The sequence below is a fragment of the Chironomus tepperi genome, unplaced genomic scaffold (assembly GCF_022539635.2).
Source record: "Chironomus tepperi strain 1889 unplaced genomic scaffold, CSIRO-AGI_Ctep_v1 contig_127, whole genome shotgun sequence".
Classification (NCBI taxonomy): Eukaryota; Metazoa; Arthropoda; class Insecta; order Diptera; family Chironomidae; genus Chironomus; species Chironomus tepperi.
Genome location: NW_027226249.1, coordinates 99247 through 117345, shown reverse-complemented (window position 1 = coordinate 117345; position 18099 = coordinate 99247). Strand labels below are relative to the sequence as shown.

General features: G+C 33.5%; 1 protein-coding gene across 1 annotated transcript; it reads left to right on the top strand.

Annotated features, from left to right (window-relative positions):
- Window positions 1-672: 672 nt before the first annotated feature.
- LOC139087546 (hyaluronidase Tab y 2.0101-like) lies at window positions 673-10638 on the top strand. Its single transcript, XM_070636379.1, has 5 exons — window positions 673-724; window positions 8382-8424; window positions 8565-8678; window positions 8763-9453; window positions 10474-10638. Exons 1-5 carry the CDS (start codon window positions 673-675, stop codon window positions 10636-10638), a joined length of 1065 nt encoding a protein of 354 aa, XP_070492480.1.
- Window positions 10639-18099: the final 7461 nt, after the last annotated feature.

The window sequence follows — 18099 nt, the reverse complement described above, 5'->3', positions numbered from 1 at the left end:
ATTTGTCACGTTTTATTATAATTCCTGTTTGGTCAAACTTTAATCAACGACCAAAAGCCAATAAAAATTTCCTCGTATTGTTTATTTTACAAATTGATAAAAAAGAGCAATAAATAAATTACATCCTTGAGGCAATTTTATCACATAAGCTACAGGGTTGGTGTAAAAGTAAAAATCTGTTTTGGATAACTTAAAAATGTGTTGTTTACAAGAATAGCACAAGTCGGTAAAAAAAAAACTTTTAGGCTTTTCAGATCATTAAGATCCAGAGTTGCGGTGGTCCAAACCACTGCACTTAGATGACCTCTAGTTCATAGCAGGATCAGAACTATTACAAAAGTTGGAAAATTGGTCCAAAATCCGGTACCAACTAACAGACCGCAGTAACTCTGACTAAGTGCCGGATATATTTTAAATTATCAATTATTTATTTAAGTTTATTAACTCATGACTTCAAAGTTCGATCATGAAGCTCTATCCACTCGTGTTATTTTAATTCTATTATGTTAAATTCACGAATTAATTTCTTATCAAATCCACAAACTGATTTATTAAATATTAATTTAGAGCATGTGCAGAGCTTTGATTAAAACGACGTGTTCCTTTATAACTCAATTTTTGTATATAAAGGAAAGTTGAAATTGCACAATCACAGCTCTTTTTGTGACTACAATGTTGTTAGTGTTTCTATTGATCTATCTACTTGGAGGAGTTGAGTCTGGTGGTAATGAATATACACTGCATTGGAGTGATCCACATTTATGGTTTATATCATCTGATGATCCGTACAACATTCAAAAAAGCAGTATTCCACAAACCGAGAAGCCAATTAAAGTTCAGAAAAATGAAAGTGAAAGTTCAGCACCGACTTTAAGTTCTGAATTGGTTTTTATCAGTTCTGGTATATCAGAACCTAGTGCAAGTGGACATTTGTGGTATACAACAGCTGAACCATTGGTATCTAGAAATGTAACAAAAAGGAAGAAAACAGTGAAATCGACTAAAACGACTAAAACATCCACATCAAAAATTGACACAACAACTTTGGAACCAACAACTATTCAAGCTACTACAACATCACGTCATAAAACTACGGCTACAAAAATCATTAGACGAAGACGCAAGACTGTAACGATAACTAAACCAACTAAAAAGTCTGGTGGTTAGTTAAATATGGAAGTGTTGTAGAAGTTTTCCTTGATTTTTGTGAATTATTAATTTGTTTTAAATTATTCTGTGTAAGAAACACATAAGTTATGTATTAGAACTAGGGTTTTCATTTCCGGGATTACATACATTTTGATCCCGGGATTGAAAACCCTAATTAGAACTAATCTATTATTTGGCTCCTAAGCGGCACGATATTAAAAATCTAGCTATGTTTTTCCCAGAGTTCCAAGTCGACTCGACTCTATATAAAGCTTGAGTTGACTCTGAGCTCTAAATTTGCCGATCGAGGCTATTGTTGATAAATGAATAAAGGAAATTAAGTTTTTAAAGAAATGTTTTAATAAACACGAGTGGAACACGTTAGAACTAGTAAAGTAGAGAATTAGACATTAACTTGCCTTTTATTTACTGGCTTAAGGCGAGTGCTATAGGTCAGAATTTTATCAGAATTTCATCAGAAATTCGGTCTTTCCTATGGCACAAAAGTCCCGAGAGACACAAATGAAATAGATTCCACAACGGAGCTCTTAAGGCTCCGCTTAACCACTTTTACTAATTCTTAATGGAAGCCGCCTGTGTATGGCAGCCATATGGACGCCATTAGGCCAGAATCCTCAATTTTCAGACTAGGTTTCGATTATGTCAATAGAGTACTTCTTGTTTGAAATAATGATATAAGCAAATAATACCAATAATTAAATTAGAGCTTTTAAATATAATTAACTAGAATAGAAGCTATATGAAAAGAAGTTTTAAATATTTCCAGTGACACACAAAAGATCAACAATTTCCTGTTTTCAAAAGCAATTAAAGCAAGCTTATTAATGGATTATGAACATTCTTGTCTGTGTTTTTAATTCGATTAGATCTTGGCCGTCAACAAAAATTCTTTCAGAACAGACAAAGATTGTCATTCTTAAGGTGACTTGATGATTTTACGTGTTAATTTTTTGCTCGTTATGTTTACAAGTGGCTGATTTTTTGGATTAAATGAGTTGACAGTTTAAAGTCTCTAGACACGTTGCTGAATTTTGTATCCAAATTCATAAATTAATTATTGAAAATTGAGACTCAGAAGTATGTCAGTTGAAATTTGAAGACATTCTGTCTGCAGTCAAGTTTTAGTGTCACTCTAAAATGTGTTGACTCAAATTCTTGTTGACATTTTATAAGATTCACATCCACAACTCTTCTTATACTCAAAATCAAGTGTCCAATTCAGCACAATGATTCATTAAGAATATTTTAACCAGAAAGACTCTATTGCTCTCAGGAAATATTTGTATTATCACATCTGAAGTTTATTTTTGTAACTCAAGTCAGTATCTCGCCTTCATACAATAACACTTGATATTCTCTTTAACACTTATTCATTTATTTAAACAAAAAGTGTTAATGATTTGAAGATAATTTTGAAGTTTTTTTGAGATATTGACTCTTGACCTTACTTGATGTTTATTTAGGTTTATTAACGATCTTTAGAGGAAGTTTTTCGGGACCGGGACGGGAATGGGACTTGACAGTCCCGGTCGAGATTTTGTTTGCTTATTGGGGGAGGAAAGGGAGAGGATCACTTCAAGTAAATATCGTACTCCTGCATTATTCTAAGAATTTCCTGAAAAATATTAAAATTTGTGATCGGAATCACTTGATTTGTATCTTATCAATTAAGAGACAGTAGGCTGCATGTTGAGCTCCAGTGTCAAGTTTGAATAGATCGGTTTCTCAATTATTTCTGTCAGAGTCCTAGACTATGTCTTACATGTTGTTCTTAGCCTTTTTTAATCGATTGAGTTCGGCTGTTGTTGTTAGTTCAGTTCTGTTTGCATTTTGTTGCTATCTATGTTCATGTTGGGTTCGGAATTGGTAGATTGTATATTTTACTATTTCTTTCCTGATTTAGAGGGATAACACCCTTCAGCAATGGTTTGGATAGAGATTTAGTAAGCAAGGTATTGAGAGAAAGAACATATCTTGACATTTGGTCAGCTTCTGGTCGTCATCAACAAGTCCCAACCTAGTTTTGACATATAGTTACTTAATTACTTAGAACGTATGTACTACAAATTTGGTCAGCTTTTAATAGTCAGAGCTGAAACTTCGCATGTTTAATGACACTTTTCGACAAAAATTTAGTTTTTTACACACTTCTGCTAGTTTTACAGAGGCAGGTGTTACTGCCAGTTCAGCATCAGCTCAGATCTAAGACCTCTATCAGCTGATTCTTGCCTATAATTTAAAGAAAAATTTAAAGCTTTTTCTTGACAATTAACATTAAATTTTATTCAATTCTTCCTCAAAAAAGCTTGAAAATCGTTCAACCTTCAATAAATGTTCACTTGATCTCCTTCCAAATAAATTAAAATTCAGAAACTTTCTTTTCTTCTTCTTCTGCTCATCGCCATTTTCACTTTTACAATATTCAATTTCAGAAATGTCACTAAGCTTGTCCTCATTAAACTTATATCGATTCCACAAGCAATATCGAATTTCCCATTTGTCAAGAAACAGTTCAGCTTTGTAGCCCAACACATGATGTTCCTCATATTCGTAAAATTTCTTTAATGGTGGATTTAAATGCGGTGCTGTTGTAAATCTCAACTTTACAATCTCATTGATATATTTTGTTAATGATTTAGCTCGTGTTACCCAACAAATTAGTGTCATTATTGACACGATAAAGGCATGAATATGATTTTTATCGATTTGTGTAAAATTTGATGACTCTCCATCGAGCATGTATGCCTGTAATTGCATTAGTGTTGTAATTATCATAATGAAAGTATGTGATGATGGTAAACTGACAATCATCATACAAATGACCTTGAAAATTGCACACAAATTACTAGTTGTGCAACCATGAAGCTTAATTGATGCTAGAAATGACGTTTGAATTAATAGACGATGATCTTCATTGAATTTTAATGCTGATTCATTTGGTATTTTTATTTTGTATGGCGTTGCTTGATAAAATATTTTTGGTGTTGAAAATTCATCAAAATTATTAAATTGATCGAGTAGGTGGGTCAGGTAACGACAGGCTAATGAGCTTTTTGTTTTACAGTTCAATGTCATTGCGGCTAACAAAAACTCTAAAATTTCTGGCTGTAAATTTTCATCAATTTTATTCCTTGACAGTTTCATAAAGGCGTGCGTTAGGGTCAACGCGAATTCCTTCAATGCCAATTCAGACATGAATTTGGTTTCGAATGTGAGTTTTAAGAATTTTGGGAGTAATTTTGTCAGTTCCTCGACTTTCATGATGGCGAATAATTTTAATAAAGTATTTTCGAATCCATTTTTGAGGTGATGAAGCTTGTTCTGTGGTTCCGTTACTTCCACACTTAAATGATACAGCGACAGCAGCCTTGACAATCCTTGACTACTCATTTCCTCTAAATTCTTGTCAATACTTTTTGATAATCCTTTCACAATGCATCGCGCTTCACTGACTCGATTCACAATCACCAATTCCTCAGTCAAGTTCAATATTTTATCAAGTATAGCTTCACAATGCACTCGACATGACCACAATGACTTGAAAACATCAGCAACGAATCCTTCGCAAAACATCTCATCACGTAAAAAGTTCATGACTATGTCTGTGACATCATCAAATTTTTGAAGAATCAGCATCGACAGCAATTCGCGAAATCTTTGTCGGACCTTCATGATCGGTTGCTTTGACATTTTCCGCGTGGATAGGTGTGAAATTGTATTTGAGATTAGAATTAGACAGCATTTGATTAAGTCATCGATATTTTTGAAACTTGGTGATGTAGTTGCTTCATATGTGCCTTGAATTGTTGATATTGCGATGGTTTTTGATGGAAGTGGGTCGGCGTTGAGTTTGGTGATGATTTTTTTGAGGAGCTGGATGGGAATGGATGTGGATTAATTGGGGGACTGACGACTTAAGGGACAAATGACAGAAATGTGACCAAAAGTGATAATATGGCTGCAAAATTGACTAAATAACTGCATAAGTGACAAAAAGGCTGCAAAATTTACTAAAAGGCTACAAAAGCGACAAAAGACTGAGAATGTAGCCAAGTTTGTCACTTGAGTTGTCCGCCATTCCCCATTTTGAGGTTATAAACTCGAATTTTGTGTAAAAAAGTTTGGAATTTTAAAATTCAAGTTTCGGGTTTAAGAAAATTTGCAGCACTTTTGTTGGAAAGACAGAATTCTCTTCAAGTTCTATCATTTCTTCCCAATCAATTCAAACCCAAATTGCTACTCCAAATTCAAAAAAATTACCCAACAAGCTCTACTTAAACTGCACAAAAATCACACTCATCTACATTTATTATAATCCGGGCGAACAAAACGGATATTAGTTATGAAATATGGAAATTAATGTGTTGAATATTAATAATTAATGAGTTTATAAAAATAAAGCCACTGAATGAATATTCGATAGACATGAGCTCGTAATTATACGAGCTTTAATTACTAACTACTGTGGAAATTAATCGCACTTGATAAAATCATTAATCACTCATAAAGCTAATTAATTTAATTGTTGATACATACATGAGGATGAGGATCTTGCTGAAAAGTACATATTGCGATGCAGTTAAGTTGGGGATTAATGATGATTTTAGGAGACTATGTTCAGACAAGGCGTGTGCGGGACTGTTAGGATTTCTAAGAGCAAGAAGCTGGTGCGATTTGGCTTAACCTAAATATACTTTAAGCCTAGTCCATTTTTATCTAATTCTGAAGTTCGAAGTTAGAGCTGATTCAAGTCGATACAGATGCAATTTTAAAAAGGAACTTTGGGATCAAATTTGGATTAACTGAATGGTCATCAAAATTAACTTCAAACTCAAGTCAAGAGCTCGAAGTTGATATGATTTTTATATGCAGACGAGTTGATATTTCTATACAAAACCCAAGTTCTCATCGAGGTCTGCTCTAGCCTATAGCACAGTTAGCTCTTTTGAAGCTATTTTCCATTAAATCTTCACATTTTTGCATCAATTCTAGTCATAAACCGTACGAAATTCATGTCAACTACTACATACCCCAGCTACTGTATACCCCTATATCCATCAACATTTTGCTAATAATTCGCAAAAATTCAATGCCAAAAAAATCACATTTAAATTTGGTTTATTTTAATCTTCACAAATTCACTTCCTTTACCTTGTGCGCCCTCTTGACATCAACATTGGAATTGTCACCCTCAGAATTTTGAATGCCAAGGCCACAGAAAGTTTTCAGTCGTTCAATTTGTTCAAATAATTCCTCTGAATTGCTTGACTTTTTGATTATCTTCATTGTGGATTTATGGTGTTGATTTTGATTTGTTGGAGAAAGTTTGGATGTAGATGGTTGATTAAGGAATGCGATTAATTAAGTGTGTCAAGTTTTTGAGGTTCCAAAATTGCTGGTTCGTCCTTTAAGCTTCTTATTATATCAAAAATGGCCCAATTTTCCAAAATGTTGACAACTTTCCTTATAATTTATCAATTTCTCAGCCGTTTAGTGTAATTGACATCAACTGACCTTGATATGTCTTAATCCACAATTAAACAAAACTTGTTCCTCAACAAAAAAATTAAAAAATAATGAAATAAATCTTATAAAAATTCTTGGCCAACTTAGATTACAGAAAAAGCGATAATAAAAAGTAAAAATTAAACAATAAGTGCATTAAAGTAAGTCAAAACAAGCTCATGTAAATAAGATATATCCCCAGGCGATGCAACTTCATTCAGTCATTTATTATGAATATAAAACATTGCATTACAAGATAAGTGAAATGAATTAAACCAATTTAATCTTTGTAAAATTGGGTCGCTTGTAGAACCAGCATTTCTACATTAAGTTGGGCTTGTTTGGCTGTGGTTTGTTGACTTTTTGTCGGATTTTGAGCTTTGTTGAGTGGATTAATGGAGTTGTTGGGGGTGCTAAGGGGGTTTGGAGTCAAAAATTGAGAAAAATTGCAATTCATCTATTTTAAGCGACATTAAGCGCTTTAAGACCCCAAAAAACCACCAAGCACCTCCATACTACCGCCAACCATACCCCCATCATCTAACAATTTACCCAAACTATCAAACCAGCCCATTCATTTGCACAATATCATTTTAATACTGATTGTAATTCATAAATATGCAAATTAATTACAATTATCATTTCCCATAATTTGACTATAAAAGCAGTAAAACAAGCAGCTGCACATGAGAAATGCTACTAAAGAGTGGCATAAAAAATAATTAAAAAATCGTCAAGTGTCAAGCAATAAATTGGAATGTATTTTCTATTTCTTATAATATACAACTTCTTTTTTCGCACAGCAGAAAAGTGAGTAGATTGTTGAAGGTCATATGGATATGTGTTATGTGGACTAATATGTGCAAATATGATTAATGAGGTCTTGGAGACATGTGAGAATGTTTGGGAGATTTATGATAAGAACTTTTTATATTTTTCGAGTCCGGTTTTGTCCTTGGGAATTTTAGAGTTGGAATTTGAACTTTTTAAATGCCAGAATTAAAATTAAATTGCAAAAATTGGGTAAAATCCAACTCCAACGGCCTGATGCCGAATTTTCGGCCAATCAATCGACCTGAATAGTAACAATTGGTCAATTGATCAAAAATCCGGATTCAAGTTGAAGTGACTCTGAATAAGTGTCGGGTTCGTTCTAAGTTCGATATCATTAGAGTCACTGACATGCCGGTGACATCCGGCCTGATGCCGGATTTCGGATCAATTAATCAACTCGAATAGCAACAATCTCTTAATTGATCAAAAATCCAGTCTTAGGTCGATGTGATTCTGACTTGGTAAGAAATTCGACTTAATTCCGTTGCTATCTCAGAGACACGCCGGTTTAGTGTCGAACTTTGGATCGATTAAATGACTTGAACAGCCTAAATCGGTTTATTGATCAAAACTTCAGTTGTAGGTCCACATGACTGTGACTTGGTACCCGAATCGGTCTTAGTCCGACACAATGCGAGAGTCACACCGGCCTAAAGCCTGATTTTTGATCGATTACCCGAAGTAAATAGCAAAAATCGGCTAATTTGTCAATAATCCGACCTAAATTCGGCGTGATTCTGTTTTGGTACCCAATTCGGTTTAATTCCGGAACCATTCAAGAGTCACGCTGATCTGGAGCAGGATTTTGGATCGATTAACTGACTTGAACATCACAAATAGGCTAATTTATCAAAAACTTGGTACAATGTCAGATTTAAACCGGTCGAGTTGGTCACATAGTGACTATTCGGCTTAGTATCTGGAATTTTTTGAGGCTAAGGCCGTCCTACAATAATGACAAAATCACCCGAAATCCCCACAAGGGATAAACTATATCACATGACCAAACACCTCATTTACATTTTCTCTTTCATATTTTTTTTTTTAATTCACAGCAATTTTAAGATTTATTGGTCCGTACCAACAAATTCTTGTCGCAAATTTAAAGTCGACTTTACCGATCTCATTTCATCGGCAGAAATAATTCAAAATACAAACGACAGCGTTAGGTGAGCTAAGCATGCATGTAACATATGCAACATGTGGTGTAAAATTAATCAATTAACATCTCATTTCATGCATACATCCACTAGAGGCGATAAAGTTGTCATATTGTACAATCCTGGTAAGTGGCCAACTATAGAGTACGATAAAACTGGTCGATTAATTTATCAAAATGGAGGCTTGCCATTTAATGGAAGTATCAATGATCACTTAATGCAGCTACAGATTGACATTGATAAGCAAATACCTAACAAGACATACGATGGCATTGCTGTTGTTGATTTTGAAGAATGGCGTCCAATATTTCGGCAAAATTTTGGCGATCATAAGATTTATAAGGAATCAACGTTGCTGTATGTCAATCGAAAACATCCGACATGGACGCGAGATCAAATCGAGTCACAAGCAACAATACTTTTTGAAAATGCAGCCTTGAATTTCATGAATCGAACGATTCGACGTGCGAGAAAATTGCGACCAAATGCATTGTGGGGTTTCTATGGATATCCGCATTGTTTTAATCGTTACCGTACGCAATTGGAGAAATGTCCAGACATCGTTGAGACGGAAAATAATAAGCTAATGTTTTTGTACAGCGGTGTCATTTACACATCAATTTATATCTCAAAAAATCAAACTGATACAGCATTGACAAAATTTGTGCAAGGTAAAATGTACGAGACGAAACGACTGGCAAAGATGATGGATAATAGTACGAATGTTAAGCTGCTGCCATTTATTCGGTATGAGTATACTGACTCGAAAGATTATATGAAACAAGTTGAGTATTGTTTAGTATTTTTTGAGGGATATTGGGATAGGATAGGAAGCTCTAGGTTCAATATAGTCAGATTTTGATTGTGACTTTTTGGGAAGTTCTGCAGAACTTCTGTCGAAGCAAAAAGTCACTCCCTCATATTTTACTTAAAATCAGGAATGTAGCTTCTTGGTGATGGCATCATGGTACGATGTGAACTTGCTCAATGTCTATTAGGGAGTCATGTACGTGTGCTTATTGTCTATTCAAGAGTCCCTCAATTCTAATGAAAAATTAAAGAGATGGCAACTTGCAGGGTAACTTGTAATCAAAGTATCTACATTTTGTATTTTAAGCATCACTTTTGGGCTAGACCAGTGTGTTGTAGCACTAAAATTTATACTATAGAGAATTCTCAGATGTGTCACAAAGTATACTTAGTGACATAATATACCGGAATAAAACCATAACCCTAGTAACAGGTTGACCATCTCTCGAATAGTCTACATGTATGATTTTTATGTACCAAAATTGAAATCTAAAGTATGTCCAATTTAATACAGATCATTAAGCTCAAAGGGGTATCAAGAAATATTTTAGGGGGGATTAGGGTCGATTTTTAGGTCATTATTGGGGATTTTGAAATTTTTTCCGCGAAAAACCATAGCAAGTCGAAAAATTCTTCCAAAAAAGGAGGAAATTGATCTTCAGTCCTCCTATGATTGCCAATATCAGCTTACTCAGTCCGGGCTTCAGGGGTATATCACCTTACTTACTGGAACCATGCTCCGACTTGGAGCCTAGGTTGCTACAAAAGGCCTTCCATCTGACTCTGTTGCTGGCTGTATCACAAAGCTTGTACAAATTCTCAGACACATTACAAGCCTGCTTAATTATCTAAAATAAACTCAAACATTTAGCTTTCAAGCCTGGTCTGTATTATAAATGACTAGACATAAATTTTCTCTTTCATAATTTTGCTTTTTTTATTGAATTTAATACAAATAAATTTCTTTTTCTTTTTATCTCCTACTCATCTTCAGTCTGACATGATGAACATTCTCAAAACAATAAAGTCAGAAGGCGGTCATAGTGTGATACTGTGGGGCAGCTCATCAAATTTTAAAACTGAATCGCAGTGTCGTGCATTTAGAGAATATTACGATCGTGAATTCATTAGTATCGTGAAAGGTTTAAAAACTTTATAAAGTGAGTGAGTATTACTACAAAATAGTATTAAGTACAAGTATTTTATTTATTTATTTACTTTCGCTTTCATTTGTAGATTTTTAAAATTACAGCTATTAATTTCGTATTTGCTGTTGTAAAGAGATTTTTCCTCAACTTTATTTTAATTTATTTATTTCTTTTCTTTACTTCTTCTTATTTTAGTTTTTGCTTTATTTTGTATTTAAAGGAATTTTTATCTGTTGTAATGTGAAGTGTTGTAGATCAATTTGGGTGTATTGAAATAAATATTTTAAGAATTAATAAATTGGAAACATTTCAAGAATTTAAAATAAATATTTTTAATTTTGTCAACATTTCTTAATTAGGAAAATTTAAATTTAAAGATTAGAATTTTTAAAATATTTTAATTTTTCAAAATCTTTCAACTTTTTAAAATATTTCAATTTTTTAAAATCTTTCAATTTTTTAAAATCTTTCAACTTTTTCAAATCTTTCAATTTTTTTAAATCTTTCAATTTTTTAAAATCTTTTGATTTTTCATCATCTTTCAAGTTTTTAAAATATTTTAATTATTAAAATCTTTCATTTTTTTAAACTTTTTCAAATTCTTTAAATTTTTCAATTTTTCAAAATCTTTGAATTTTTTAAAATCTTTCATATTTTTAAAATTTTATCAAATCTTTCAATTTTTAAAATCATTCAAATATTTAAAATCTTTCAACTTTTTAAAGATTTTCAATTCTTCAAGATTTCCAAATTTTTTAGGATTTCTAATATTTTTCAAGATTATCAATTTTCTCTTAAATTTTAAAAGTTTGAATTTTTAAAAATTGAATTTTTTGAAAATTTCAATATTTTAAAAATTAATTAAAATTTTAAACTAAATATTGAAAAACGTCGCTTTAAACTCCCATCAACATCTAAGACCTTTCCAACTTCTAACACTACAAATGTGTGCATGGGATGGAAGTCGAATCAATTGATGATTATATGTTTTCTCACCATCTCATTTGTAAGCTTATATACAATTTTTTGCAATGATCATAATAAGCACATTCGAACACTATAAATCTCATAATAATAAGTTTAACTCTAACTAATTTAATTAAATGCCACTTAATGTTTAATTGATGCGAAAAAATGGATTTTTTTTATATGCAAATTGGCAATTTTACGAAATTATTTTTGCGATTGTAGACTTTGTTTTCGAATAGGAAGGAAGGAAAATAAAATTTAAATAAAGAGAGAAATTGAAACTTTTTCAGTGATAATACATTGTATGAATGCAGAAAAGTGTGGGATTTCTTAATTGATGACTTTATACATACAAAAGCGTGACTATTGAATTAAGCAAACTTTTATTCTGAAATTGATACTTTTACACGATGTAGTGTGCTTTAATTACTATTACAAAATTTTTTGAAGGCATTACTGCAAGTCCTACGATTTTTTATACTTTTTATTAAGTGATTATGAGTTTGATATATTTTGAAATTTTATGGCTGTGAAAATAATTTAACTTTGGGGTCATTCACTTGTTATTTAACGAAAAAATGACTTTTTCGTCCCTCTCTCCATCTTTGTTACAGATTTTGTGTGGGAAAAAATTTCCTTATTTATGCTGTTACAAAATAGTCCTAGAGTTTATGCTGTTTAATAATAGGGGGTTCCCCTTCACCTTCATTCTACAATTGTTACTGATAAGTTAACGGTTCCTATTCATACCATTGTCATTCAAAGTCTGATACTAAGGTGTCTTGCATCTAATGATTGTCTAATAAATGAGGAGATGCACCACATATGTTTTTCGATATCCCGATTCCCAAAATTTTCGAACCTTTAGTCCCAGATTCTGAGAACTCCTGGAAGGAAGCTGTCAATAGAAATAATATTGCATTTGGTATTGACAATTGACAGACGGAAGCCAACAATAGAACCAGCTTTAGGTGTCATCTGAGGGAGGCCATGGATCACAGTTTATAAGTTTAGCCAGCGAAGTAAATAAGTAAGGAGTCCCATATCAATAAGACCACTGAATTTGAATCGAAAAAGGGACAAAATAAAATTTTTCATGCCAAGTCTCGTGCTGATGATCAAAGGATGTTGCAATACTTAAATACTGACAAATTAGCACAATTCGGTTAATCTATCAAACAAAATAAGACATCAGGCAAAAGACTACAAGTGCCACATCAGAGATTGTATTCATAATTTTAAAACTACAAATAATTACAGGGAAAGGGGCCTGTTCTTCGGCTTGGAGCCCGGTTCTCGATCGATTCGACAATCTGTGCTATTTCAGTTAAGTACTTAAGGACTGTTCACTTCGTATTACGTTCGCTTTTTAGTTGTAACAGCCTAAACAAAAAATTTTTTTGTATGGACGTTTTGTAACAAGGGAGGAGGGGGTCTAGAAATTAGTTTTTTTGCGTAACGTAATTAGTGAACGGCCTCTTATCTATTTCTTGCCTCTTCACCTTGCAGAGCTCACTGAACTTAACAACTAAAAGACTCTGCAAAAGACCTTGATATAAATAAATTAATTTTTAATTAGGTCAATTTTAAAAATTCATTATCAAAACATGAAATAATAAAAAAGTAATTTTAACTTCCATTGCTGATCACGAGTCAAGAACTCGACTGACCTTCAAAATCGGCTTACTTTTAACTTTTACATTAAATTATCATGCAGAAATTATCATGAATGTTTTTAATTAATTATTTCGAGTTTCCAACTTATTATAACAAGCTTTTTATTGAAAATTCCTCGAAGGCATTCCTGATAAGACCACCAATTGCCTCAATTTGTCATTGACCAACCAATTTGTACAAATCCGATTTAAATTTAATAAAAATTAACTCAATAATAAAGAAAAAATGAAAGTACAGTCGACCTGCAGTGCATCATAATTTTCATATTTACAGTTGAATCGACAAAAACTTTCGATTTTTGCGATGTCCCAAAATTGTTAAAAAATCTTTGATCTTTATTTTGTGTCTGATTGCAATCAAAAGCCCAGCATTCATGTTATTTATTATCTAATCATTCCATTTATTACAATTATCGATTATATCTCATTTTTTGCAAATATTATTTCATAATATCTCATTTATCATCTTGAATTGAGCATAATTTTGACACATATTTATCGTTATAAAAATATTTAAATAGAAATCTTGAAGACGAAAAGGAATCAAAAAAGGAAAGGTTAAAAATGGCATTGTTGGACATGTTTTTTGCAAATGTTTTTGTAAACAATCAAGTTTTAACAAGTCTGACAAAAGTGTAATAATTAACCTCTTGAACTACTCAAAATTATTATTTGCATACTCAATGTTCACATGTAAATTAATGTTACAAAATACATGATTTTTGCAGTTAACAATTGTAGGATAATTCAACAGGTGAGATGTGGTAATTGTGGAGTGTGATTTCTATGTGATTTTGAATTGGGGTTTAATCATTCCGGAACTGTTATAAGCTGTCTGAATTAGATAAGCATACTCAAGATTATGATCTTAAATTGATGATTTAAAGATTCTTAACGTAGAGTTACTTACTTTATTAGCCAAACCATTGAAAACTGGATTTTTGCTAATTTCTATTAGAAAAGCACAAATGGCACTATGCTGGCACCAAGTGAGTGCTAAACTGAACTCAACGTTCATCAGTAAGCATCCTGAAGGGACACGGTATAGAAATGGCCAAAAATCAGACATCAGGCAGACTTGACTCAGATTTCTGACCGGATTTCATCGAATTTGGTCTAGTTTCAGAGTCAGAATGGGCTGTGTCTAGATGTTTAGGAACTTCTAGGCAGTGTGCTTTCAGGACCATGTTCTGATCATTTTGTGTAGGGTTACATTCGTAAAATCCATGATGGATTCACATGAACTAGCTCAATAGCAGGCTCAATAGTTACTATTTAACGCAAAGTTCGAAGTCGACTTCTTGTTCTGCTTAACGTTCTAGTTAGCAGGGGCTTATTCAGCTAATCTGAATTGAATTCAACTGATTTGAAATCTAACCCCACTTCTCCTTTGATTTCAGTTTTGACCCTCCAAACCACCTTGTAACTGTCCCGACTTATAGTAGCGATTACATGCCAGTGATCTGAAATCATAAATCTAAAAATAGGTCATTATCGCTCTAATATTACTCTAATCACTAAAAATTACTCAAAAATTCTATCCCAAATTCCCCCATTCATTCCCATATTACTTCCAAATATCAATCTCTCATCAAAATCTAATGACTTTTCTCCCAATATTAAATCCAGTAAATCATTTCATTGCACGCCAGTTGAGTTGCATGAGAAGATGATTAAAATAAATGTATTTTTAAATAATATTAAGCAAATATTCTCATGTGAAATGTAAATAAAATGTGTGGAGGCAAAACATCAGTCAAGTCAATCAAAAAGAGAAAGATAGAAAGAATGAAATTGATTGAAGAAGATGATCTTGTGGGATATAGAAGGGAATTATTTTTGTGGATATTAAAGCGTATTTAGAGAGTGTTGAGGTAGAATAAGGTAGTCTGAAAAGTAGAAACAGACTAATCGATCCAAAATCATGGTTCAGTTACACACGCCTGGATTTAAGCCAATTCTAGAACTTAATCAGAGTCAGGTCGGTCTGGTACCGAATTTATGACTGATTTACCAATTTGTGGTACTCATGTAGGGTTTCTGATAATCATTAAGGTTCGTTAATTTGGATGATTAAGTCTCTTCCCCAAGCAGACACATAGTTTGCTCCCAAGAGCGGAGTAAGCTGTACGCAACACTCACGATCATGCCGATCTAGTATATTAACTGCTAGCATGCTCTTTGCCTATTAGGGCTCAATATTGCTCAAATCAGCAACCGAAAAAAAATACTTTAAGGTACGAATGCCTATTATTACTACAAATATAATCATATCCAATTAAATCAATAATTTCCACCAGTTTCATAATAAAATCAACATCATTCAACGACATAACAGTCCAAAATAGGGAAGATATCAAATCAAATTCCCTTGACTTATTAGCCAAACCTTCATAGCCATCAAACTTATTACCAAACTCAATAATTATCATCCAAAAAAATTATTCCCAAAAATTTGTCTATTCTGCAACTTCCTGCATCATTCAAAAGAGATAAAATTAATCGACACATAAATAGATTAAGGTCATCATGTTAAGCACAATATCCAAGATCGATGAATATCGTTGACCTAAACAGACATATTGACTACAATATAATGGCATTGATTATTACAAAAAGAGCAGTCGAGTGAAGAAAAGAAAGAACAAAACAAAAAAAGCGAAATGAAAGGTAAAAGAAGATTACGAAAATGTTAAGTAACATACAGCTACACAGCATAGACTAAGCAAAGCAATTTATACGAAATTTCAATTAAATCTGCTCGGATCAAGAATAATAGAGAATAAAAAAAAATTGTGAATCATCAACATGATCGTGAGATTCAAGATATTTAAAGTCATCAACAATGCGCATCAATATTATTATAGTGAGCATGAGCATATCTATGATACATGATCTACATAAACACACACTTTAATACTCTACTCTGTGACTTTGCATGTTTCCGCCTTGTGCATTTTTGATGGTGAATGACGTTTGTATAGCATTGACATTAGGTTATGATGGGGTGTGCAGCTATTGTGGATTTATGTTGAATTTTGTATAGAAAGCCTTAAGAACTGCTTTGGAAATTCAGAAATATGCTGAAATTTTAAAAATTGCTCTAAAAATTCAGCAGCTTTCTTGGCAATTTCTTTCTCAAAATTCTGATCCTGGAAGACTTTTAGGACTGGAAACTTAGAACGGGACCAAGACGAGACTGAGATGGGATTGAGACGGGACTGAGGCGGGACTGAGACGGGACTGAGACGGGACTGAGACGGGACTGAGATGGGACTGAGATGGGACTGAGACGGGACTGAGACGGGACTGAGATGGGACTGAGATGGGACTGAGATGGGACTGAGATGGGACTGAGATGGGACTGAGATGGGACTGAGATGGGACTGAGATGGGACTGAGATGGGACTGAGATGGGACTGAGATGGGACTGAGATGGGACTGAGATGGGACTGAGATGGGACTGAGATGGGACTGAGATGGGACTGAGATGGGACTGAGATGGGACTGAGACGGGACTGAGATGGGACTGAGATGGGACTGAGATGGGACTGAGATGGGACTGAGATGGGACTGAGATGGGACTGAGACGGGACTGAGACGGGACTGAGATGGGACTGAGATGGGACTGAGATGGGACTGAGATGGGACTGAGACGGGACTGAGACGGGACTGAGATGGGACTGAGATGGGACTGAGATGGGACTGAGATGGGACTGAAATAAGACTGAGATGAGACCGGAATGAGACTATGATGGAACCGATATGAGACCGGGATGGAATAACGCTTCATCGCATTAATTGTTCTAAAAATCCTATAATAACCGCAAAAAACGGTGTGAATATAAAAATTAAGAAATCCTCCTTAAGAACATTTCAGGACAGAGTTGGCAGGTTTCCATAGCTGTCCAGTCTCCATTAAAGTTCAATTTTTACTTTATTTTAGAGTCCGGACCCCGATGAAGGTGTCTTTTTGAACTTTTGGTGTCTTTTTGTATTTTGAAAGCCATCCCAAAGTCCTATTCAGGATCCTGCTAACTTTAATTCAGGAACTCAACTAAAAATTCATTAATCGCTCTAAAGTCCATTCATTTGCTTCAGAAATTCTCAACAAAATCTTACAAACACAAAACTCGATCATCTACAGCTCCTCACCCTCTCACACCAACTTGCGGCAAGAATACACAACAATAATGAATCTTTGATGAATTCAAAACGAGCTGAGGTGAAGAAAGCAATTTTTTGTCGTCATATTAGCTAGAAAAAAATATGAGAAAGAAGAAAATAAGCAGCGACAAAATACAAGAAGTCATGCAATTTCATAATTTAACATGCAACAAAATTCTTCATTCAGAAGTAAATGATGGCAACAAAAAATAAAATTATGAAGTTAAATTCAAGTCGCAAAGACATTTATCTCCTCATTGTAGATACAGATCATAATTGCCATTGCATGAATCTTGAAATAAATCGTAATATTATTATGCAGCATGTGCATGCAATGATGCTGATTTGTTACGTAATGTATTGTGAATTGCAATGGTGATGACAGCTGGTAGAATTGTTGGATGTGGTGTGGTAGGGGGAGTCCTTAGGGGGATTTTAGGTGGATTTTGTGGATTGATGTCGAATTTTTAGGTATTTTGTGTCCTTTCCTGAATATTTATTGCTAATCTCAAGCCCCCAAAACTCAAAAATCCAACAAATTATCCCCACAAGGAACCCAGCACCCAACAAGCTCTAATTTCAACAAATTTACAGCAGCATCAATTTCTCAACAATTTCACGCAAATCCAATTAACAAGTCAAAGAACCTCGACATCCATT

Excerpts from the sequence above, each read along its gene's own strand:
- LOC139087546 (XM_070636379.1), top strand. The coding sequence starts at position 673 with ATGTTGTTAGTGTTTCTATTGATCTATCTACTTGGAGGAGTTGAGTCT. Across the intron at positions 8,679-8,762 it reads AATACAAACGACAGCGTTAG|AGGCGATAAAGTTGTCATAT; the intron begins GTGAGCTAAGCA and ends TACATCCACTAG. Across the intron at positions 9,454-10,473 it reads CGAAAGATTATATGAAACAA|TCTGACATGATGAACATTCT; the intron begins GTTGAGTATTGT and ends ACTCATCTTCAG.